The 22,483-nt window shown below is 39.6% G+C and overlaps 1 protein-coding gene and 1 pseudogene across 1 annotated transcript; both read left to right on the forward strand.

Annotated features, from left to right (window-relative positions):
* Positions 1-1,764: 1,764 nt before the first annotated feature.
* Positions 1,765-2,277, forward strand: LOC115682141 (protein S40-1-like). The gene has a single exon (XM_030606285.2). The coding sequence runs from the start codon at positions 1,825-1,827 to the stop codon at positions 2,251-2,253; it is 429 nt and encodes a 142-aa protein (XP_030462145.1). The 5' UTR covers positions 1,765-1,824; the 3' UTR covers positions 2,254-2,277.
* Positions 2,278-7,885: 5,608 nt separating this feature from the next.
* LOC115682121 (uncharacterized) lies at positions 7,886-9,153 on the forward strand (annotated as a pseudogene).
* Positions 9,154-22,483: the final 13,330 nt, after the last annotated feature.

Genomic DNA, 22,483 nt, shown 5'->3' on the forward strand with positions numbered 1-22,483 from the left:
TATACATTATGATGCCTTAAGAACATGCTAGAAAACATAAAAATATATATACACCAAGAGCACTAAACCCAAACAGTAATTTATGTGCGATTTCATTAAGCAAGTACTTATATTAATCAATTCGATGTGTGTGTATCTTTAACGAGAATTAATGGGTGATCATTAAAGAAAACATATATATTTATAATAATAAAAAAATCATGAGATCCAAAATCATGCTCTGATACCAAATGTTAGCCAAAATATAATTCTTTTTATTCCTGAAGTTCTCATATTTGTACATATACAACACGTTCTTTCCATTTAGGATTTTACTTTAACAAAGAAAAGCTTTCATAATTAAACGGTTTATTCACATATTAATTTTTGTATTATCTTTATTTGCGAAGACTTCAGTTTTCAACTTAATATCTTATATATACTATTAGTCAAGTACTAATCCTGAGATATAATATGATAATTTTACTTGTATAATTAAGTGTTCAATTCTAACCAAATCAAAATCTGTATTGCAGACGTAATTTTTCTAATACTTCCGATTTCTTTTTAATTACGAGATAATAAGTACTCGGAAGTTCATTGTTATATGCTGACAATTTTTGACAGACTTATGCGACTTGTATGAGTATAATCTAATAAGTAAATTTTTCTCAGTTAGCATTTGATGGAAAATCATGGAGATTTCATTTTCAAATTTGGTCATATGTGCTTTGAATGACTTTTATTTTTTACCTTTTGTATTTTTTAAAATCTTGCGGCTCACTCAATTTGACTTTTTTGAACCTGAAAGACCTGAAACTTTTACACTACACAAATGTTAATATGTAAGTTTTCACGGTAATTTTTTCTCTAACATTTTAAAATGTGAATAATACTATTTTTTCGGGACAAAACCAAAAAGGTACTTTTTGCTTATGAAAAGTAAAAAACAAACACTCCTAAACCATAAGTTCAGAGACGGTGGTGAATGTATATTTTGCAGCGTATTTTCATGTGGTATCTAATTACTATTAGAGCTCGTACATCCATGAAACAACTCCAAGATAAGATACATTCTAAATGTAATAACATCCTCTTCGTCCAGTGCAAAAATACATGATAATGAAAGCTTATGAATTTTTTAGCATTTATACCATGCAATGCATTTCATATTCCACAATTCATTACCATGAAGCACAATAAACCGCAATTAAAGCCATATCCAAATTTGTGCCGGAAAAATTTTAAATATATGGTCGTATACTCTTTTCTCTATACATTTCACATATATCATCGTTGATTTGGATAGTTGGTCAAATTATCAAATCGTAACTATCCGATTAATGATGATGAAGATAGGTTATGTATGAAAGAAAGTACACGAACTATGTAGCATATAGAAATCTTATTTTTGCCAGGTTAATTGAATAACTAAACAAGCTATAAAACCAAAACAGCCGTGACCCGCAAGAAATGGGGGAGCTGCTTTATTTAGGCAGCCGACTTAGAGAGAGAAAAGGAAGGCAAAGAAAAGAAAACCCCACACTCAAGAACTCGTATAGAGAGAAACCAAGTAAAGGAAGAAGGTACATGGGACCACACTCAATCCCCTTCTTACAATAATCGTACTTTGACAAAACATCATAAGCAATTGCAAAGTGTGCTCACTACGGCTTAGATTCTCCAAGTTTAATTCTTCACCCATCACTCTCTCTCCTCCACCACCGCCACCACCTATAAATCACCCCCATTCCCCCCTTCACCACTAATACATCCTCTCAAAATCCCCCACCTCTGCACCCTGTTCATATCATCACAATTCCCATCTCTCCCTCCTCAATCTTCATGGATTTCGAATTTCAAGAATCCGACATAGTTTTCACCGATCAAGATAAAGCAACGATGGATCGGAGCAGCGATGAGGACAAGCACGATTACTACAGTTTTTGCGATACAATGGTGGCGCAGATTCACGACAACTCGTGGGCACATGGCAAATCAAAAAAGAAGAAGGTCAAGAAGAAGAAGATGACAAATTCGCAGCCGGTTGATATCCCAGAAATTTTCATCCGGTCCCCAGAATCTGATTACACATTCAAGGAAGGTGATGATGAAGGGAAGGTCGTGCCGCCGCACTTGATCGTCGGGCGGCGCATGGCTGCAAGGATGGCATCATCGGTGTGCTTTAGCCATGGGAGGACGCTTAAGGGGAGATATTTGAGTAAAGTGCGGAATTCAATTCTTAGAATGACCGGCTTTTTGGAGCCATTATAAGGTCACTTTTGGAGATTTCATTATCGTTACGCAGAACACAAAATATGTCAAAAAAGGGGAAGGAAAATGTCAAAAAAAAGCAAAAAGTCATTTTCCTTTTTCTTCTTTTCATCCATCTCCATTTTCTTGATGTCTTTTAAGTTTCTTTCTAGACTGTCATTCGGTGTAATGGAATGGAGAACTTTGGATTCAGAATCGGAAATGTGTAAATGTGGGTTCCTGTGCAATTCATTCTACTTCCTTAAAATTCATGTACAGACAGCTTATTGCATTAATGATGGGTTTAATGTGTATTATCTGAAAACCCTACCTGTACAGCTGTTGTCTAAGGGAGGGATTCTTTTTATTGTATGTCATATAATTGTACAAACAGTATAGTTGAAGGTATTTTACGTCTTTAGAGAGAGAGAGAGAGGAAAAAAGGGGTACTGCAGGTCATGGGGGATTTTCAGTATTAATTAGAAGTCAGTAATATATGTATGTAAATAACAGTGGAAGAATACAAATTTGTTATATTAAGTGATTTTTGAGTGATCGTTCAAATCAATAAATCATGTTCAACATCCAATTTATAAAGTCTGTTATGTCATTTCAGAGAAAATTGTCTAAAAAGTCCTAAACTTATTGCACTTTTGCTAATTCAGTTCTGAACAATTCAATTTTGTTAATTGAGTCCTAAACATTTTTCCATTTTGCCAATTGAGTCCATCTGGCCAATTTTGGCCGAAATTCACTGAGATGAATGCCGACCATCTTACGTGGCGCGGCCGACGCCAACGTGTTCAATTTTTAATGATATTTTAAAATTATTTCATATTTTTTGAATTTTTTTTCTTTGTTTTTTTCCTCTTTTTTGTTTCCTCTTTTCCTTCTTTATATTTTTTACAGTGGCCGAGGAGGGCCCAGCTGCCCTCACCCAGATCTGGGTGAGGCTGCCTCACCTCCTCCTCGTTGGCCGGAAGCGAGTGGCGAGGCAGCTTCGCCCAGATCTGCGAAGAGAAAAAACGAAGCTTTAGTAGCAAACCCAACTCATTCTTAGTAGCCACTGGAGAGAGGAAAGTTGAAAATCAACATTGACAAAGCTTACCTAGAAGGTAGGAGCGAAGGAGCTATCAATGCCATGTGTAGGGACAGTAATGGGCACCCGGTGACAGATTTGCTCAATTGATTAAGGCTTCTTCGGCGGCAATGGCAGAGGTGAAAGCTTTTAGTCCAAACTCGCAACCACGATGGCCTTCTAGGTGAGGATCGTGGCGAGGCTAGCCTCGCTGGCCGCAGGCAAAGTAGCCTCCCTTGTGGATGGCGAGGTTGGCCTCTCGCAAATTTGGGTAAGGCCCGTGGTTTGCAAGGGTTTGGTGGCCCTCGCCAGCAGCCGGCGAGGCCCAACTATCGTCGGGCCTTGCCTAATGGCCACCGAGCCCTCCCCGGTCACAATTAAAAAAAAAGAAGGAAAATAGAAAAAAAAGGGAAGAACAAAAGAAAAATTAATAAAAATATTAATAAAGTATTTGAAAAATATTAATATATTTTTAAAAATTATCCACGTCAGTGCCGGCTGTACCAAGTAGCATGACCGGTGTCCACATCAGCTAATCCCAGTCAAGATTGGCCGAATGGACTTAATTGATAAAAAGTGAAAAGGTTTAGGGCTCACTTGACAAAATTGAAAGATTTAGGATTAAATTAGCAAAAGTGCAATAGGTTTAACACTTTTTGGACAATTTTGCATGTCATTTCATATATCAAATATTGTAATGTGTCTTGCATATTGTCTTGATAATTACAAAAACAAATCCTCGTCTTATATAATTATGAATTAAATATGTGACTATTATGGTATGTAAAATATATGGAGGGTTTACTGCGAATAAAAGAAATAATGGATGTCTCTGGGTTGCTACCTGTCTGTGGTTTAAAAGATTGCTCCATTCATCTAAGCAAAGTTGATGGTATGATTAAGTCTTTTAATCTTATCTAATTGAAGATGTAGATTGGGCTCTTTTTAGGTCAAAAAATAATGGGATAATGTGGCACGTGTCATTTCACAATTATAAAAAAAAATAGCTCTTTCGACTGGTACATTATCATCAATATTAAATAATCATAGTTACTAGAAGCATTCATTTTCATGAGATTGTTGATAAGCATAGCGAGGAAAGTAACTAAGAGACGGCAAGATTCTTGGACACTTCGGGTTATATGATTGCATAGTGCTTTACTACGTTATCTACTGTTCATGCCCGGATTTGAATGGTTGTGATTGTCGCATTCATTTTGAAGAAGAACAAAACTAGGGCATCACAATTATATGTTCCATATTGTAATGATCAAGCAATCGAGGATATATGTTTATGTTGAGAATTTCTTTACAAACTAGTTGGGTGATAAAAACTGATTTCCTGAAATTGTTTTCAGACTTTCGAACGTTTGAATGACGAAAAAATACTCAATTGGCAGAAAGCATTTTCCATAGACCGAAAACAATAAGCTTAAACTATGGGAAAATAACTTCTCTTTCTTACAACAAAGATATCATCGTCCTTTGATGTTTTTTCCTTTTCGAAATGTCTTGTCTGTTTTTTTCTATAAATCTCGTCTACCATCTCCCGAATACTTCATCAATGCTCGTGTTCTTCTACATTTTCCCAAAAACATAATCCTATATGATGTTTTACAAATATATTTTCTAAATTTGTTTCCTAATTTTTTTTTGTAATTCTTGTTATTTTGATGGACTACAAGATAAACAAAGAATATGTTTACATTCTAGTTTGTTGGTCTTACGTATAATTTCTAACGATACAAGCTGCCTTTAGTAGATTCGCTTATTATCCAACACTATATAATCAATTTCTTTTCAACTTATTTTCATCACAAATGAACCCTGAAAAATGATTTACTTTCTCTCAAATTGAATCCCTAAAAATACTCTACAAGGATAAGAAGTTAGTCACTACTTATCTCTAATCAAAGATTAAAACGAATTCTACAAAATTAAGAAGGGGCAAATCACCAGTCAACGATATCTCTCTCAGACGTACACGCACAAATTTACTGTTTGAGTGTATGTCAAATACACAGAGAATGAATAATAAATCAATAATGAATAGACAATAATTTTCAAATATAAGCTATCATTTTTTTTGGCATTTTTACCCATATGTTTGACTCTTTGCGTGGCATTTTTAGGTTTTCTCAAGAGAGATGAACAGAGGTCCCGCATCGAGAGTAGATCAATGACCAGCACATCGTGAAAATCGCGAGGCCATGTGCTTCCACCTAATGATGACCCACCACGTGTCCCATACATACAAAAAATTCTTCAGCCCCAAATATAATAAGATTTTACATGTTGTATATTAATATTTAGGGTTTAACAGTGTCAGATTTTCATTGGTTAACTTCTATTTTGGGAGAGAGCGTGTGTGTTCATCTGTTTTATAAATTATAGTAGTTGCTTTCGCAGATAAGAAAACAACGAGGAGAGAGTGACCTATGAGAATGACGAAGCAGAGAGGAGAAAGTCGTGACCTATGAGAATGACGAAGCAGAGAGGAGAAAGTCCTATTGGTTTTTCATTGTGTGTGTGTGTACATAGGCTGTACTTCATGATTCAATCAATCACAGGAGAAGAATATTACTATAATGAGTATGAAGCTAGTGATTGGTTGTTGGGATGCATATATATTGGCATGACATATGCTAACTCTTGTGGAAACTTGCCAATCTCAATTTGGTTGGTAAGTCATTGAAAAATGAAAGTAGTTGATCAAGATAAGATGGGTTAAAAGTCGCTAGGACAATTTTTTCTACATTAACACCATAAGTTTATCCGGATAATATACTATTACTGTTATGGTGACACTAACCTCAAAAGTGGACCCTGCCGTCTTTTGCGTGACTAATGCTAATTCTTTTGAAAATTTGTCAATTCCAATTTGGTTGGTAAAGCATTCAAGGATAGATGAGATGGGTTGAGAATTGCTAGGAGGAAAATTTTTATACATTAAACGCCATTAGCTCATTCGGGAGCAAGAGAATGGAATATTCGGTCTAACTGCGCTAGGGTTTTCGTCCTCGACAACCATATTTTGTATTTCCTAATTTTGTTTCATTTCTTGGTTTTAATAAATCAACTGACCATGGATAGAGTGTTTGCAAAATCGGGTTTCGGAAAAGCATAATGCGGGTTCTTTATATTTTTAAAGAATTCATTACATTAGTAATGGAAATTCTATCTTCAGTCTACTCAATTACTAAGTCTAGCTTTCAATGAGATTATTAACTGTATTTAGTGTATCTTCTAGCACACGAGATCCCGTTACCCAATATGACAGATTGAAAGTAATGCTCGTTAAGACAACAAATTTTTTATATTCCATCGGCTGAGAATGATCGATTGGTCTAAGCAATATGATGTAGTGGTGTACTTGAATTTATTTTAATTACTAGCTTCATTGATATGAAAATTTCTGCTTTGGATTCTTGTTAGAAAAAAAAAAAGAATGGCTATGCGGATTTATATATGGCTGAATTGGTGATTGGAAGTTTAAAACTTATTAGTGTAATAAACTATATATGCTAATTTAGAGATCTCATGCCTCTTAAAAATTTTATCATTACACAATTAGAGTACGAATGATAGCTATTATGTTTCCCTATTTTTCTATTTTCTGTTCTCGAGAATAGATTTGGAACAGAAATTTGTTTAGCAACACAACTTCATTTTTTTATTTCCGAGACAAATTTTTAGCCCAGAAACAAGTTTGGAGCAAAAATAAGAAGTAGATTTTTTTTTACTTTTCTATCTCTGGAACAAAAATAAAAATAACAACTCTCTTATCGCTCGCCCTCGCCGCCCGCCGGCCGTCTGCCACCGCCTGCCCACCGCCGCTTGCTCATTGCCGCCCACCGCCCATCCACCAGGAACAGAAATTTAAGGATAACCTATCAAATAAATTTCTATTTTAGAAACAGAAATTTTGTATTGTTATCAAATACTATTTTTTGCTCAAAAACTCGTCCAGGAAAGAAAATTTGATTTTTTTATTTCTAGCCCGAAAAAGGATCAGGGAGTTGAATGGTTTTCATTTATGCCCCTAACTGCAATGCCTCTCTCTTTTTCCTTTTTTTAAATTTTCACTTTTTAGAAGATCAAGCATAAAGAACTAAGGGTTAGCAAAAGGAACTATCCGAACCGAATCAGACCGGCCGGTGTTAGGAGGTTCTCGAGAGCACATGTCCGGTTCTCGGTTTCAAAAAATTGAAACCGATGATTTCGATTCAGTTGCCGATTCCACACTTGAAATCGGACTGGATCGATTTTTTTTTTAATTTATTACAAATCCGTAAAAACTAAAAAGGGCTAATGCGTTGAACACAAACCCTCGGCCGCTGACGCTCCGTCGCCCCCTCTTTCACTCTCACTCTCTCGCTCGACTCACGCGCCGTCGCTCGCCACCCTCTCCGGGCGGCTCTCACCTGAAGAGTCTCTTCGACCCTTTGCTTCCCACATTCACATTCCTAAAATACGTCCGAGGTACGAACCTTCTTGCTGTTTCGGCGAATTATGTTTAAACGAGAGTCGAGCAGTGATTATGGACCTATTCGTTTATGCATGTTGGTGTCGCTGAGATTTGTTTGGATCGGAATTGGAGCATAAATGAGGACTCGGTGTTCTGCGTTTGAACTGATCACCATATGTTCGTAAAAATGCCTGAATGAAACTTCGAGTGTATTTGAGAGCACGTACGTTCTGTTGGTGTCACTGAGATTTGTTCGGATCGGAATTGGAGTATAAATGAAGACTCCGTGTTCTACGTTTGAATTGATCACTACGTGTTTGTAAAAATGCCTGAGTAAAACTGCGAGTCCTTGTATATTTGAGAGCACGTACGTTTATCTTAGGCTCGCATCGTGATAAATGCATGTGACTCGTTGGTTTTGTAGCTGGTTCCGTTTAATGTTTCGTTATGGCAGAGGCTTTCCAATGTCTGTGTATACTTCATTTTCATTTTCCAGTCTTTGATCCTGATTCGCTTCGTAGACAGATCAATGCATAAAGCACGAATCTCCGTCACCGGTTCCATTGGTCGGAACACGAATTTCGCATTCATCTTCTCTTCTTCTCCATCTCTCACAGGTTGTGAAACTTCACGAATATTATGGTTTCCATGCCTCCGGGAAAGCACGATCCATCTCGGGCAGAGGATGACGGAGCTCGACCGCCGCATCAACGACCTCATGCTCCGCTCCTCCCTCAACTTGTTACTCTACCTCGTTGGCCTGGCCCCGATGTTGGCCCTCTCCAAGTCGCCTCATATCACTTGCGGGTTCGCTTGGATGCCTCTCTCGCTGTCCCTCGTCATGTTCGCCGTCAGCTGCTTCTACTTGTACCGCAGGCTACGGCTCCTGCAGGCTCATTCCGCGGAGATGAAGCAGGTCGCGGCGGAGCTGGATAAGAACCGGCGGAGACTGCTCGAGCTCGGCATTTACCACGACGCCTTCTTGGCGGAGATGGCCGGGGTATGGGCGGTTCCTGGTTCGGCAACCCGGCCTCCTTCGGGGTATTGTGAACGCCTTGTGTTTCATGGTCTTCTCAGTCCCTCTCATATATGCAGAATACACATTCGAGTGCGGCCATTGAGTTTGTGCGCGATCATCTCTGTGAATCCAACTATCTAGTATATATGTCTTTATGTGTACTTTGACATGAATGGACTTTGACAATTCGAGCTAGCTTGAAATGATGGCATCTTGAATCTCTAAATCTGTCATTGTTCTTTTCTGGATGTGCCTGTCGGATATTGGAAAAAGTTCCTCATGTGTTTTTTATCCATGGGGAGGATGATGGTACATTGGTGCGTCGGCTGTAAACGTGATCGCTTCATTTTGTGCTTCAGTTCTTCCAAAGTGGACACCCTTCCACTCTCTTGATCTCGTTGTTTTTTCTAGAGGACACCAGCAAATTGGGTAATACAAAAACCTCCACTTCCCATTTCTTATGGCACACACCATTCTAAGGCCATGCTTCTTGTCTGTCCTATGGGAGTGCGGATCATTGTACATACCCGCCAATTTGATATGTGTTGACTGGAACAATAACAGCCAAGATTGTGGCCAAGTAATGCTTGCAAACGGTGTGAATTCGAAGATGATTTGGTGGATTATCTTAGTGCACTGAAGGTATGGCCAAATCACAATGGCTATCCATCCGACTTATTATGGTGTGCTGTGCTGTTTTGACCTAAAAATTGATTTCAATCTTGAGATAGTCAATTGGATTAACTTTAGTGACTACCCTTCAGTATCATACTTCTACTTGCACCATAAATTTGATGCAAAAGAAACCTCAAAGTTTCTATGATGTCACAACGTGAAAAGTTGTTAGTATTATCCCTTCAAATGGGTGTGCAATGGACAAAACCTCTATTCTACTTGACAAGAAGAAATCTAATTTCGTTACGATGTTATTGTGGTCATACTAAGGAATTTAGGAAGACTGAAGAACTTAAAAATGTTGCTTTCTGACTTACAATTCTCTTGTTTCGCCTCAAGTTCGTTTGACTTAATTTGGCCCTGTTTTCATTATAAATCAATTTGGGAGTGCTTCTTGTGGAGCATATAGGAAATCTTGCGCTCACCTATTCAATTCAATGATTGAACTGACTTCTTGCCTGCTGTAATTTGAAGTTCTAGATCTCTATTCTGTCAATTTAAAGTTCAGGGTAAAGTCAATACTATGTTGTGTTCTGTCCGAACCCATATACTCGATCACAGTTATTCTCATTGAAGAATGCTGCAGATATCCACTAAATTCATTAGAGCAGTGCTGTAACTGCAAATAAAGTCGACTAAGCCGTCCTTTATCTTATTGCTCGGTGGGACTGATCACAATGACCCGAATTCATCATAAATGCACTAGCTGTTGGCAATGTCACTATTAATCCTTCTTTCTTCAAGAAGTTCGACTATAGAGATTTAGCGGTATGTTCTCTGTGGTTCTAGGTTAGATTAATTGCACCAGCGCATGGATAACCACATGGGTTCCAACATGAAAAATTGAGGTCACGTGAAGCTGTGCAGTGCCCTGCAAGAGTGTACTTTTGACAAAGATTTTCAGAAGTCTCCTCTTGTTTATCAGGTAAGATTTGATGAAACCTGTAGTTCTCGACTTGTGGAGAGTTCAAAATGTTTTCTGCATTCTGCTACATGTGCGCACATGCAAACAAGCAGACATTCCCCGCATACAAGAAAGATGTACCTGCGAAAATGTAAAGTCCACCTTCCAACTTAAACAATCTTCTAACTTAAGGGTGTACCTCCACCTTTCTTCTGATGGCCGCGAAGTTGAGTCAAGCTGCCTGGGGAAGCTCGATAAAGGAGTTTAATGGATAGAATAAATGCAAAGCATATTTATAGTGGTAAGGCCTATGCACTTGACCTATTCCACTCCCAGCTCCAACAGCCCAAATCAAGGCTGGGATCCACCGAGTAATACGTGAGATACTACAACGTTTAAAGATGCTCCCTTTAAATTGCAGCTCTGCTTCTACAGATACAAGTAACCCTTTCTACACTAAACAATCTCTTCTTTGCTAACAGACTCACATACTTCTAAAGGGAAATGTAATCAGATTTACATAACTTCTACACACAAGAACAATATGAAGATGAATACTCAGGGCATCGCATAATTTTTGTTCATCTGACCCCAACTCTAATACTTCCCTAGGGCTGAATTTATAGCCATCAGACTTCAGATGACCATTTAATATTAAAATCCCAAGAGTAGTCATTGGTTCTACCATCTACTGATGTGGAATGTTACTCTACAGCTCTACAGAGACAATTTCGCAAAGTAATTCTGTAAAGTTTGTCATCTTAGTTGCCTGATGAAATATGGTAAACTGTCTTGATCTTCTCGGGTCCGCTTTTTGTGGATCAATTTGAATTCAAATCAAATTGATATAGAGTCTAGGTCTTCCCATCAGGATTGTAGAGGCTCATAGGAGAACCACTACTCCTTCCGTAGAGAGAACAACATATATAGTCAGGTCCATCCAGCTTATTCTCCTTCTACATGTAGGTACCTCCAAGCATATTAACATCCTTATGTTATGTTGACCATTCACCTTCTACTTGGTCCGTCCAAGCTTCTACATGCCCAAGTATATTCTCCTTTTAAATTTTAGGTACTTCCAAGCATATCGACATCCTTTTATTGTGTAGACTGTTCACCTTCTCCTTGGTCCATCCAAACTCTTCAACCATAACGCACCCTCTAGTTTGTTCACCATCCACAAGGTCCATCCAAGCTTATTGACGCCCTCACATCCTCTGGTCCGTTCACCTTCTATTGGATCATCTAAACCCTTTTGATGATGATATGTCTTCTAATTTGTTCACCATTCAGAAGGTCCTTCCGAACGTCAAAATATTCATCGTCCAATCACTTGTTCACCATTTGCAAGGTCCATCTAGTCATCGACATATTCTATGTTTAATAGCTTGTTTATTCTCTAAAGAGTAATGGTCATTATAAATTCTTAGACGTCTTGTTACTAACACCATCCACATATAGTGTGTATGTAGAGACAATATCTTCTGCATACTCAATTACACATATTAGTATACTTAGAACGTTTTGTAATCCTCAAAACACCACATGGATGTTTTTTAGCATTCTAGAATCTATTTAGTAGACAAAAGATGATAATGTGAGAACCAAATAATTGTTCCACGTAGATAATTGGACAACAATTACCCTGGCTCTAATTGTTTCCATTTTCTTTCCTCATTTTATCATATAATTTTTCAAAGTTTAAACTAATAGAGTTAATAAATGTGTACTGAAAAGAAAAATGGAAGGGAAAGCCTTTTTCATATATTTATTCTGTATAATTACATTGTTTTATTTATAGTCTAAGAATGTAAGTAAATAGAAAAATAATATACAGAGAATTATGAATTTCCTGTTCACTGTATCAATCACGGATTTATCTAATCAATCAGTCCTTAATTAGAATCGGCACCACAATTAGGATCTTCAAATATATCTTCCAATAATAACTCTAATACTCCCCCTCAAGTTGGTGAGTGCGTGAACGTCAACAACTTGCCCTTGAAAGAAAGAAAAAGAGCACGAGAAACGACTTTTGTGAATAGATCCGCGAGCTGTGAATGGCTAGGAATATGAAGAGGTCGAAGTGTGCCATCCTGAATTTTTTCACGAATGAGATGGCAATCAATCTCAATGTGTTTGGTACGCTCGTGGAAAACTGGATTAGTAGCAATATGGATAGCCGCTTAGTTGTCACAAAAAAGGTCGGTAGTGGACAACGGGACGACAAGATCGGTGAGAAGCATGCGAAGCCATGTAATCTCACAAGCTGCAGATGCCATGGCTTTGTATTCAGCGTTGGCTGAAGACCAAGCAACATGTGCTATTTCTTAGAACGCCAAGAAACAGGGCAAGAGCCAAGGAGCATACAGTAACTAGAAACTGAACGACGTGTATATGAGCATGCAGCCCAATCAGAATATGTATATCCTTGTAATGCAAGGGATGAGTCAGTCGGAAAAAATATTCCAGAAACCGGATCAGATTTCAAATACCGGACTATCCGAAGTGCAGCTTGCCAATGATCATCATGTGGAGCATGCATAAACTGGCTGAGATGCTGAACAGAAAACAGAATATCCGGGCGAGTAGCAGTGAGGTACAAAAGATGTCCAATCAAGCGACGATAAGAAGCTGGATCGGCTAGCTCGGGGGACTCACCGAACCGAAGGTTCGATTCCATGGGTGTGTCAATGGGACGCTCGCCAAGAAGACCAGTATCAGAAATAATGTCAAGGGCGTATTTCCTTTGAGAGAGATAAATGCCCTTGTTTGATCAAAAAACTTCTATGCCGAGGAAATATTGAAGAGGACCTAAGTCCTTGATGCGAAAATGAGCATGTAAAAAATGCTTGAGCAAATGTATGCATACCGGATCATCCCCTGTGATCACCAAATCATCAACATAAACTAGAACCACGGTAATAAGGGAACCGCGTGTAGCCATGAATAAAGAGTAATCGGCCTTAGACTGAGTGAAACCAACATCAAGTAAAGCGGATGAAGACTTGGCAAACCATTGGCGGGAAGCTTCTTTAAGTCCATAAAGAGACTTTTTTAAATGACAAACCAAGTTCTCCCCCTTAGTGTGAAGTCCTGGAGGTAGAGTCATGTAGACCTCTTCATCAAGGTCACCATGGAGAAACGCATTGTTAACATCAAGCTGATGTAAAGGCCAGCGGCGAATAGTGGCTACAGCAATGAGAGTTCTTACTGTGACCATTTTAGCAACGGGGGCAAATGTGTCATGATAGTCGAACCCTTCGGTTTGAGTATAACCCTTTGCAACCAAACGAGCTTTATGTCGCTCAATGGTCCCATCAGATTTGTACTTGATCTTGTAAACCCATTTGCAACCAGTCGCCTTTTTACCGTGTGGAAGAGGTACAATATCCCACGTGTGGTTTTGTTCAAGAGCCTGTAATTCCAAAGACATTGCCTCCCTCCATTTGGAAGATTGACATGCAGAGTCATAGGTGATGGGTTCCTGCTCAGTACTGATAGAAGCGAAAAAAGCACGAGAAAATGGAGAGAATTTGGAGTATGATAAATAGTTGGAAAGGGGATAGGGTGTACCCGTAGCAGGACTCAAGTGCTGAAGACAATTGGTTGGAAGCGACAATGGCGCAGTGGTAATCTTGGAGATAGGTGGGTTTGCGGCGAGTGTGGGACAGGCGTTGGGGCGGCGGTGCCGTGCTGCTCAAAGAGTTGGGAATTTCATCATTCGGTTCGGCCATGGATGTATGAGGGGATGGAACGTGTAACAGCCCGAATTTCGATGTAATTTCGGGATCAATAAAACTGATATTATTTCGCATTTCATTTTAGTAAGTCTCGCCCAGAGCTGATCACTCTCGGGATACTAACCAATGGGGTAAGGCTAACTAGAGAACGGTACGTGGACCGAGGACTCTATCGTGAAACGGACACCGATCACGAGAGATACTGAGGGAATATTTTGGGCCAACGTGGGCCGATCTTAGGAAAGAGTAATGGATTGGGTTTGGCCAAGGCCAACGATGTACAATAGGGACGCAGGCGATTCTGTAAGACCGAAAGTACACGTGGCCAACCAGTCCTGAACTTGAACCGAATGATCGTGACCTCTGGGACTAGTGATAATTTCTCATTCTCTCAATGATCGAGACCATTACGATACGGATGCCCTAGGTCGATACGCGTAACCTCTAAACAGCCGCCCGTTAGTGAGAAACCCTGAAATTGAAAGTTTAGCGAGTCTTGTTCACGGAATTGGGCCCGGATTTCGATGTCGATTTTCGAAGGCTTAAGAGACTATTTTTGGAAATCTGACGTCATATTACGCTGGCCACACACATTTGGAGTTAGTACGAGTAAAAATTGAAATTTCGGTCCGGGGGTGAAAAATTACGATTTTGCCCCTGTGGGCGCCGGTGTTGGATTTTGAGGCCGTTTGAGGTTATTTTTCGAGGCCGATGCCATTTTTGGGTGGCCACGCATACCAGGAGTCGTTACGGACAAAAATTGGAATTTTGACAAAAATTGGAAAAATAATATTATTTTATTCCCGGAACTTTGCAGTCGATTTTCGAGGGCTTAAAAAGTGAATTTCGCGAATCCGACGCCATATTATGTTGGCCACGCACATATAGAACGCGTATGTGCAAAAATTGGAATTTCGCCCCGGGATCGGAAAAATGACGGTTTTGCCCCTGGGCTATTTTCGGGTCCGAATTTTGTTGGGAAAATTTTAGGATAATTACCAGAGGTTATCAGCTCAATTATTATGGCCATTGACCATTTTACCCCTCACTTTTTGGATAAGATCAAATTTAAACCGTTAGATTAGGGGTATTTTCGTCAAAATTGCCGGATTTGCGACACGTGTCACCCTAGGCTGCCCCTTTTTGACCAAGTCTGATCTCTCTCTCTCCTCACTTCTTCCCCACGTCCAGAACTCCCACAGAACAGAAGCTCTCCTCTGTTTTCTCTCTTTTCTCCCTTTTTTTCTCATTTTCTTCATCTTGGCCGAGCCTCGCCGGAGCTTGTCGCTGGCCACCGGAGCGCCGACGCCGGCCGCCGTGCCTCGCCGTCGACCACCTCAGTCCCCAGCCTCAGCCCCACCTCTGTCCGACCCCTTTCTCTCTCTCTTTCTCTCTCTTTTTCCCTCTTTCTCTCTCTTTCCCCTTCTACAAATAGGACCGCCAGAGCTTCGCCGGAGCTCCGATCGCCGTTCTGTCGAAGCCCAGACGTCCAGCACGTCCGTACGTCCCCCGTACGTCACCGTCCGTACGGTGTCCGTACGGGGGGGTGGTACTGTAGCTGTCCGTACGGTCCGTACACGTCCGCCGTACGCCGTCGTCGGAAACGTGCCGCCGGTTCTACTGTTCACCAGTAATCGGCCGCCGTTCCTCGTCGTCGTGGTCCAAGATTAAGTGAGTAAAATTCCTAAACCCGGATTAGGACTGATAGTGCGTTTTTCTGGACTGGTTTAGGGATGCTAGTACTGGCAGTGAAAACTATTGTGTACCGATCGATAGGAATTATGATCGGGAAAATTGTGGTGAATCATTGAGGATTTATTGGGGAGAGTAATTAGATTAAGGCTGCGCATGACAACTTGCCAAACAGTGTTTGATTCTGTTCTTTTGTTCCCAGAATCAGTTTGGGAACAGAAATGCGTTTGTTTAATTTTTTGATTCTGGGCACAATTTTGTCAAAAATTGTTCCCAGAATCAGTTTTGGAGCAGAATCAAGAATAAAAAAAAAGTAGCTTCTTGATTCTAGGAACAATTTTGAGAATCAATTTTTTTTTCTTCTTCTTTTTCTTGGTTTTTAATTTAGCTTCTAATGTCCGGCCCGAGGACTGCCCTCGCCGGATCTGACGAGAATAAAATATTTTAATAAAAAATATTATTAATAAAAAATATTTTACCGGCCATGGCCGGCGACCAAGCCATGGCCATAAAAAAGAAAAAAATATATATTTTAATAAAAATATTATTAATAAAAAAATATTTTACTTGTCATGGCCGGTGACCAGGCCATGGCAAAAAAAGAAAAAATATATATTTTTAATAAAAATATTTTTAAAAAAAATATTATTAATAAAAAAAATATTTTACCGGCCATGGCCAGCGACCAGGCCATGGCCAAAAAAAAATAAAAATGTATATTTTTAATAAAAAAATTTTAATAAAAAAATTATTAATAAAAAAAATATTTTACAGGCCATGGCCAAAAACAAGAAAAAAAATATATTTTTAATAAAAATATTTTAATAAAAAAATATTTTACTAGCCATGGCCGGCGACCAGGCCATGGCCAAAAAAAATAAAAAAATATATTTTTAATAAAAATATTTTAATAAAAAAATATTTTACTAGCCATGGCCGGCGACCAGGCCATGGCAAAAAAAAAATAAAAATATATATTTTTAATAAAAATATTTTAATAAAAAAAATATTTTACCAGCCATGGCCGGCGACCAGGCCATGGCCAAAAAAAATAAAAATGTATATTTTTAATAAAAATATTTTAATAAAAAATATTATTAATAAAAAATATATTTTACCGGCCATGGCCAAAAAAAATAAAAATATTATTAATAAAAAAAATATTTTACCGGTCATGGCCGGCGACCAGACCATGGCAAAAAAAAAGAAAAAAATACTTTAATAAAAATATTATTAATAAAAAAATATTTTACCGGTCATGGTCGGCGAGCAGGCTATGGCCAAGAAGGAGGAAAAGAAAAAAAGAAAAGAAAAAAAAAGAAAGAAATATTAAAATATTTAAAAATATTATTAATAAAAAGAAATTTTGTGGCGTTATCAAACGCATTTATGTTCTTTTTCTATTCCAGGGATGGAATTTTGGGCCGTTAACAAACGCCTTAAAATGCTCAGAATTAATTCCGGGCACAGAATCAAAAAGAATCATTTCTGAGCAGAATCTGCTCCCGGGCACAGAATCGTTGTCATGCGCAGCCTAAATGACCAATTTAGGAGCCCATTGGAAAATTACCGGATATGTCCGGGTTGACTGGTGGTACGTAATTTGTACTTAAGTGTGATTAATTATGTACTGCCATATAGCTTGTTGTGTGGCTGATTATTGTGGTGTGCGATTGGCCATTGTTTGGCTTGCAATTACTTATTGATTTGTGAATCGCACGTTAGGCCACACGGTATTAATTGGGCCAATTGAGCACGTGTTGTGATATTGAGTGTTTGAATTATGTTGGTGCTCGTGGTGCATTACATTGCATAACATGGACACGCATTGTGTATGCCAAGAGTGAGGCATGTGATGAAGTTGTGCGAGAATGCGTGTCTGCCATGAGCATGTGATCACCTAAAATACCCTGAGGCGTTTTACGCTGGGTTCAGATAATAATGAGTTGTGTGATCACCTAAGGGCCTTCGGGTCGTGACCTTTGGGTCGATACCGTCCTCATGCACTTTGAAGCAGGACGATGCCCGGTACGTCCGGAAGGCGACCATCCTCATGCACTTTGAAGCAGGCTCTGGTTCGCAAGGAGAACAGTGTTGCGCCTCATGCACTTTGAAGCAGGCTAGAGACACTGGGCCAGATCGGTTGCTGCGCCTCATGCACTTTGAAGCAGGCTAGACGCACCGGGCCATGAAAAATTAATGACTCGAGTCGTAATAATAATGAATTGGGCAAGTGTGCCAGTGTGGGCCAGCGGGCCGGAGAAATGCGCATGACATGTCGACGACATTTGCATGCATGAACATGCATAGACTGGCATACGAAGGTGTGAGAATCAGTGCATGAGCATGTGATTGACATACAGGTGATCATGCGTGTCACGTATGTGCCGTGATTATTATATGTTGATCCGTCTAACCTGCAGGGTCTGAGAATGGTTTGATTATTGTCGTGTTGTGATTATAAATATTTGTTTCCGGTCAGGAGATTGCATGCTAGCCTAGCCTAGGTTTAGGAGTTGAACTCACTGAGATTTATCTCACGGTTGTGTAAACCGAAATATTTCAGACCCCCAGCTGTAGGATGCCGAGGACACCACCTCTTTTTGGTATACCGCAGTTCATCCAGCGGTCATCTAGTGTGCACCCTTGTGGGGACGGACCTGCAGCCATGGTCGAGGAAGCTGAGGAGCCGAAGTGTTTTACACTGACCCCTTTTGACTGAGTGGCTGCTGACTGTGTGTTTCCTATGCTGTTGTATAAATGAATTGTGTAAAAAGTTTTCTTTGGTAATACTAGTATACATACTTTCAGAGGTGTTGTTTGCTGGTTGTGCTACCTTGGCCTCATGTATTTTATTGTCAGGGTGTATATATATATATATATTTATATACGTACTTCCGCTTGTGCTTGTGCTTGATCTCTGTTTGGGGTTTGGGTCGGCGACGCTTCCTGGGAGCGTTGCACCTTAATCGACCGTGACAGGATGTTGCGCTTCGTGGGGTACGGGGCGTGACAGAACGGGCAAAGGGTCGTAAGGAACGGCAAGTGGGATAACAATGTTGGGTTGAGGTGATGTAGTTTCATGTGTGGCACGAAATGAAAAAATATTTTCATAAAAAATGACGTCACGGCTAGTGAAAATTGTATGGTCGCGGAGGTCAACGAGGCGATAGCCTTTATGGTTAGCCGAGTATCCAATGAAGACACAACGACGAGAGTGAGGACCGAATTTGTCGAAATGAAGGTGTCCAGAAGAAGCGTAACAAAGAGAATCAAAGACTCGAATGTGGTCATAAGTGGGCGATGTTTTGTGAAGAATTTCGTATGGACTTTTATTTTGAAGTAAAGGTGTGGGTAGACAATTGATTAGTTGTGTTGTGGTGAGAACGCAATCACCCCAAAAAGAAAGTGGAATTCCCGAATGAAATCGGAGAGCACAAGCCACATTGAGCAAGTGGCGATGTTTGCGCTCAACAACTCCATTTTGTTGTGGAGTATGAGGGCAACTATGCTGGTGGCGAATGCCTTGTGAGTGAAACAAAGATTGCAATTTGGAAGATAGAAATTCGGATCCGTTATCAGATTGAATGGTTTTGATTGCTATTTGATGATGTGTTTTAACAAAGGTATGAAATTTAATAAGTGCATCAATAGCATCAGACTTAAAAGTGAGAAGAAATACCCATGTATAACGAGAAAAATCATCCACAATAGTCAAAAAATAGTGACATGTCTTATGAGTAAACTGAGAGTAAGGTCCCCAAATGTCAATATGAATAATATCAAAAGGTTGCATACTAGAAATAGAACTAGAATGAAAACTTAAACGAGTTTGTTTGGACAAGTGACAAGTATCACATGGACCAGACTCTTTATTTGAACCAAAACCAAGAGAATCTTGTAAGGTACGGAGGACTGACTCAGACGAGTGGCCAAGACGGGCATGCCATAAACTGTGAATAGACGAATGGGCGGATAAAGCGGCGTGTTCAAGAGGGAGCTCCAAGTAGTAGAGACCACCACGTTCAAGGCCCTGACCAATGATCTTCTTCGTCGAGAGGTCCTGAAACAAGCAATAAGAGGGAAAAAATAACTGAGCAATTTAAGTGTTGAGTAATTTTGGAAATGGATAGGAGATTAAATTTAAATGTTGGAGCACAAAGAACATCAGTAAGGGTGAGAGTTGGCGTAAGAGATATCGAACCGTGTGAAGTGATGGGAACTCCAACCCTATTAGGTATGCCAATAGTGGGAAAAGGTTTTGGGTATGCTTGTGCATATTGAATTGATTCAAGATTATATGTAATGTGATTCGTGGCTCCGGTATCAATAACCCAAGTGGAAGAATTTAATGAATTAGAATTCAAGTCAAGAACAGTACCTGTGAGATTTGCCTTGGGAATGTTTACCTCTTAGAGTAATCGTATGATTTGTTTATATTGCTCACTGGTGAATGGTGGTGGAGGCGCAGAAGAGAAGCTATCGGGATTGGTGACAGGCTTTTTGTTCGAGGGCTTGGTAGGGGGCCGGTCACGACACCGTTCCTTATAATTAGCGGGAAATCCATGGAGGTGGAAGCAAACATCACGGGAATGGCCTGGTATACCGCAATGGGCACAACGTTCACTGGCACGTGATGGAGGGCCGCATTTTGCAAGGTGAGCAGAAGCTATCTTGGTGTGCTTATGGGACGGAGCCGAGAGTGACAAATCTGTTTGAGGTGGGATATTTCGCATTGAACCATATGTTAATAGTGTGTTCTCGGTAGAGGAACGAGTCGAGTGAACATGGCATTGAGATTCGTCTTGAAGAGTAAGTGAGTAAGCCCGCGTAACAGTGGGTAATGGATTCATGAGTAGAACTTGACTGACCACATTGGAATACTTTGGATTTAAACCCATTAAGAATTGATAAAGGCGTCGATTCTCAAGTTGCGTCACAAACAATGTCCTTGCCTCACAAGAGCAATTTGGCAAGGGTTCCAAATTGTTCACATCATCCCAATAACGCCGCAAATTATTGTAATACCTAGTGATGTCGTCTTCACCTTGTTCAAGAGTGCATATTTTCTGCTCGAGGTGAAATATGCGGGGACCATTAGATGGTGAAAAACATTCACAAAGATCAGTCCATACTTCCGCAACAGATTCCGTGTACAACACGGTTGGGACAAGATCTTGGTGGATGGAATTCAGGATCCATGATAGTATCATGTTGTTGAAGCGAACCCATGGGGCATATGTGGCGTCGGTTGATTGGGGTTTCGGGATATCTCTCGTGACGAAACCCATTTTGTTCTTTGCGGATAAAGCAATGGTCATGGCTCGTGACCAGCTGTTATAATTATCACCTGTCAAAACCATGCTGACTAAATTCAAACTTGGACTATCCGAGGCATGGAGGAAGAACGGACTGCTGGTATGTTCATGATCTGATGTGTGGCTGGAGAGTTCCTCAGTTCAGGAGTTTTGTTCGGTTTGGGAGTTTTGTTTGGACATCATAATCAATCCAAAAAAGACGGTGCCCAGAAAAATCAATCAAAGCAAACTGAATGAAAGACGATTGATCTTAAGGAGAAATGGACAGATGGCTGGTGGCAACCGACAAAAAAGAGAAGGGCTCAATGATCACCGTGCTCTGATACCATGAAAAGAAAAATGGAGGGGAAAGCCTTTTTCATATATTTATTCTGTACAATTATATTGATGTATTTATAATCTAAGAATGTAAGTAAATAGAAAAATAATATACAGAGAATTATGAATTTTCTATTCACTGTATCAATCATGGATTTATCTAATCAATCAGTCCTTAATTAAAATCGGCACCACAATCAGGATCTTCAAATATATCTTCCAATAATAACTCTAATATGTACACGTTTGAGAATTTAAGCGCGCATATTTCCTCAGTTGGCCTTTTTGTGGGCGAAGAGTGCGTCGGATTAGAATTATGTGACCAGTTTAGTGTGAGAGATGACCCGTTCTCTTCAAGTTATTCATAGAAAACTCAGGTCCAGAAAGTACTTCGAGAATTTGCAATCAATACATAGAAGGTTCACTAAAATTTCCTTTGTCTTTTACCATATCAAGAGCACCCTCTCTCTTTAATAAAGTTCATACTCTCTTCCTTTTGCCCTGATAAAGAAAAGGGGAGACCTAAGGGGGGGTGGGGCTAGGGGAGAGAGAGAGTGCGTGCTTATTGACACGGTTTTTTTTTTTTTAGTCTGTTCTACTGTAATTCTTGATTTACTCTTAGACTTTTGCCATGCATCCTTGTAGAGCGTGGAAGTCGAAACTCATATTTAAAACTAAACGTCACCATCCCTAACCCTACTGAGAATATGAGGAATCGAACTCCCAACCTTCCCTTTCTCAAGTCGGAAGGGTGGCCACTGGGGCAAACCCCAGTGATTTTATTGACACAGTTTCACATGGTGAAGTAGGGAGACCCAAGGCTTATGACCTATAGAAAGACAATATCCGAACACAAAAATAGAAGAAAAAAAATGGAAGAGATAAAAACATCTAAGTGACAAAGGCACCTCTTAGAAGTCTGCCGTAGACATACATTGTCCAACCTGTCTAGCCTTGACACTTGGTCCCCACATTCAGTGGACCAAATTGCTACAAATGCAAATTTTGATTTTTCGACAAAATTTCTCATGTATTGC

The sequence above is a fragment of the Syzygium oleosum genome, unplaced genomic scaffold (genome assembly GCF_021117445.2).
Source record: "Syzygium oleosum isolate NSW1041296 unplaced genomic scaffold, Sole_v2.1 Sole_v2.18, whole genome shotgun sequence".
Taxonomy (NCBI): domain Eukaryota; kingdom Viridiplantae; phylum Streptophyta; class Magnoliopsida; order Myrtales; family Myrtaceae; genus Syzygium; species Syzygium oleosum.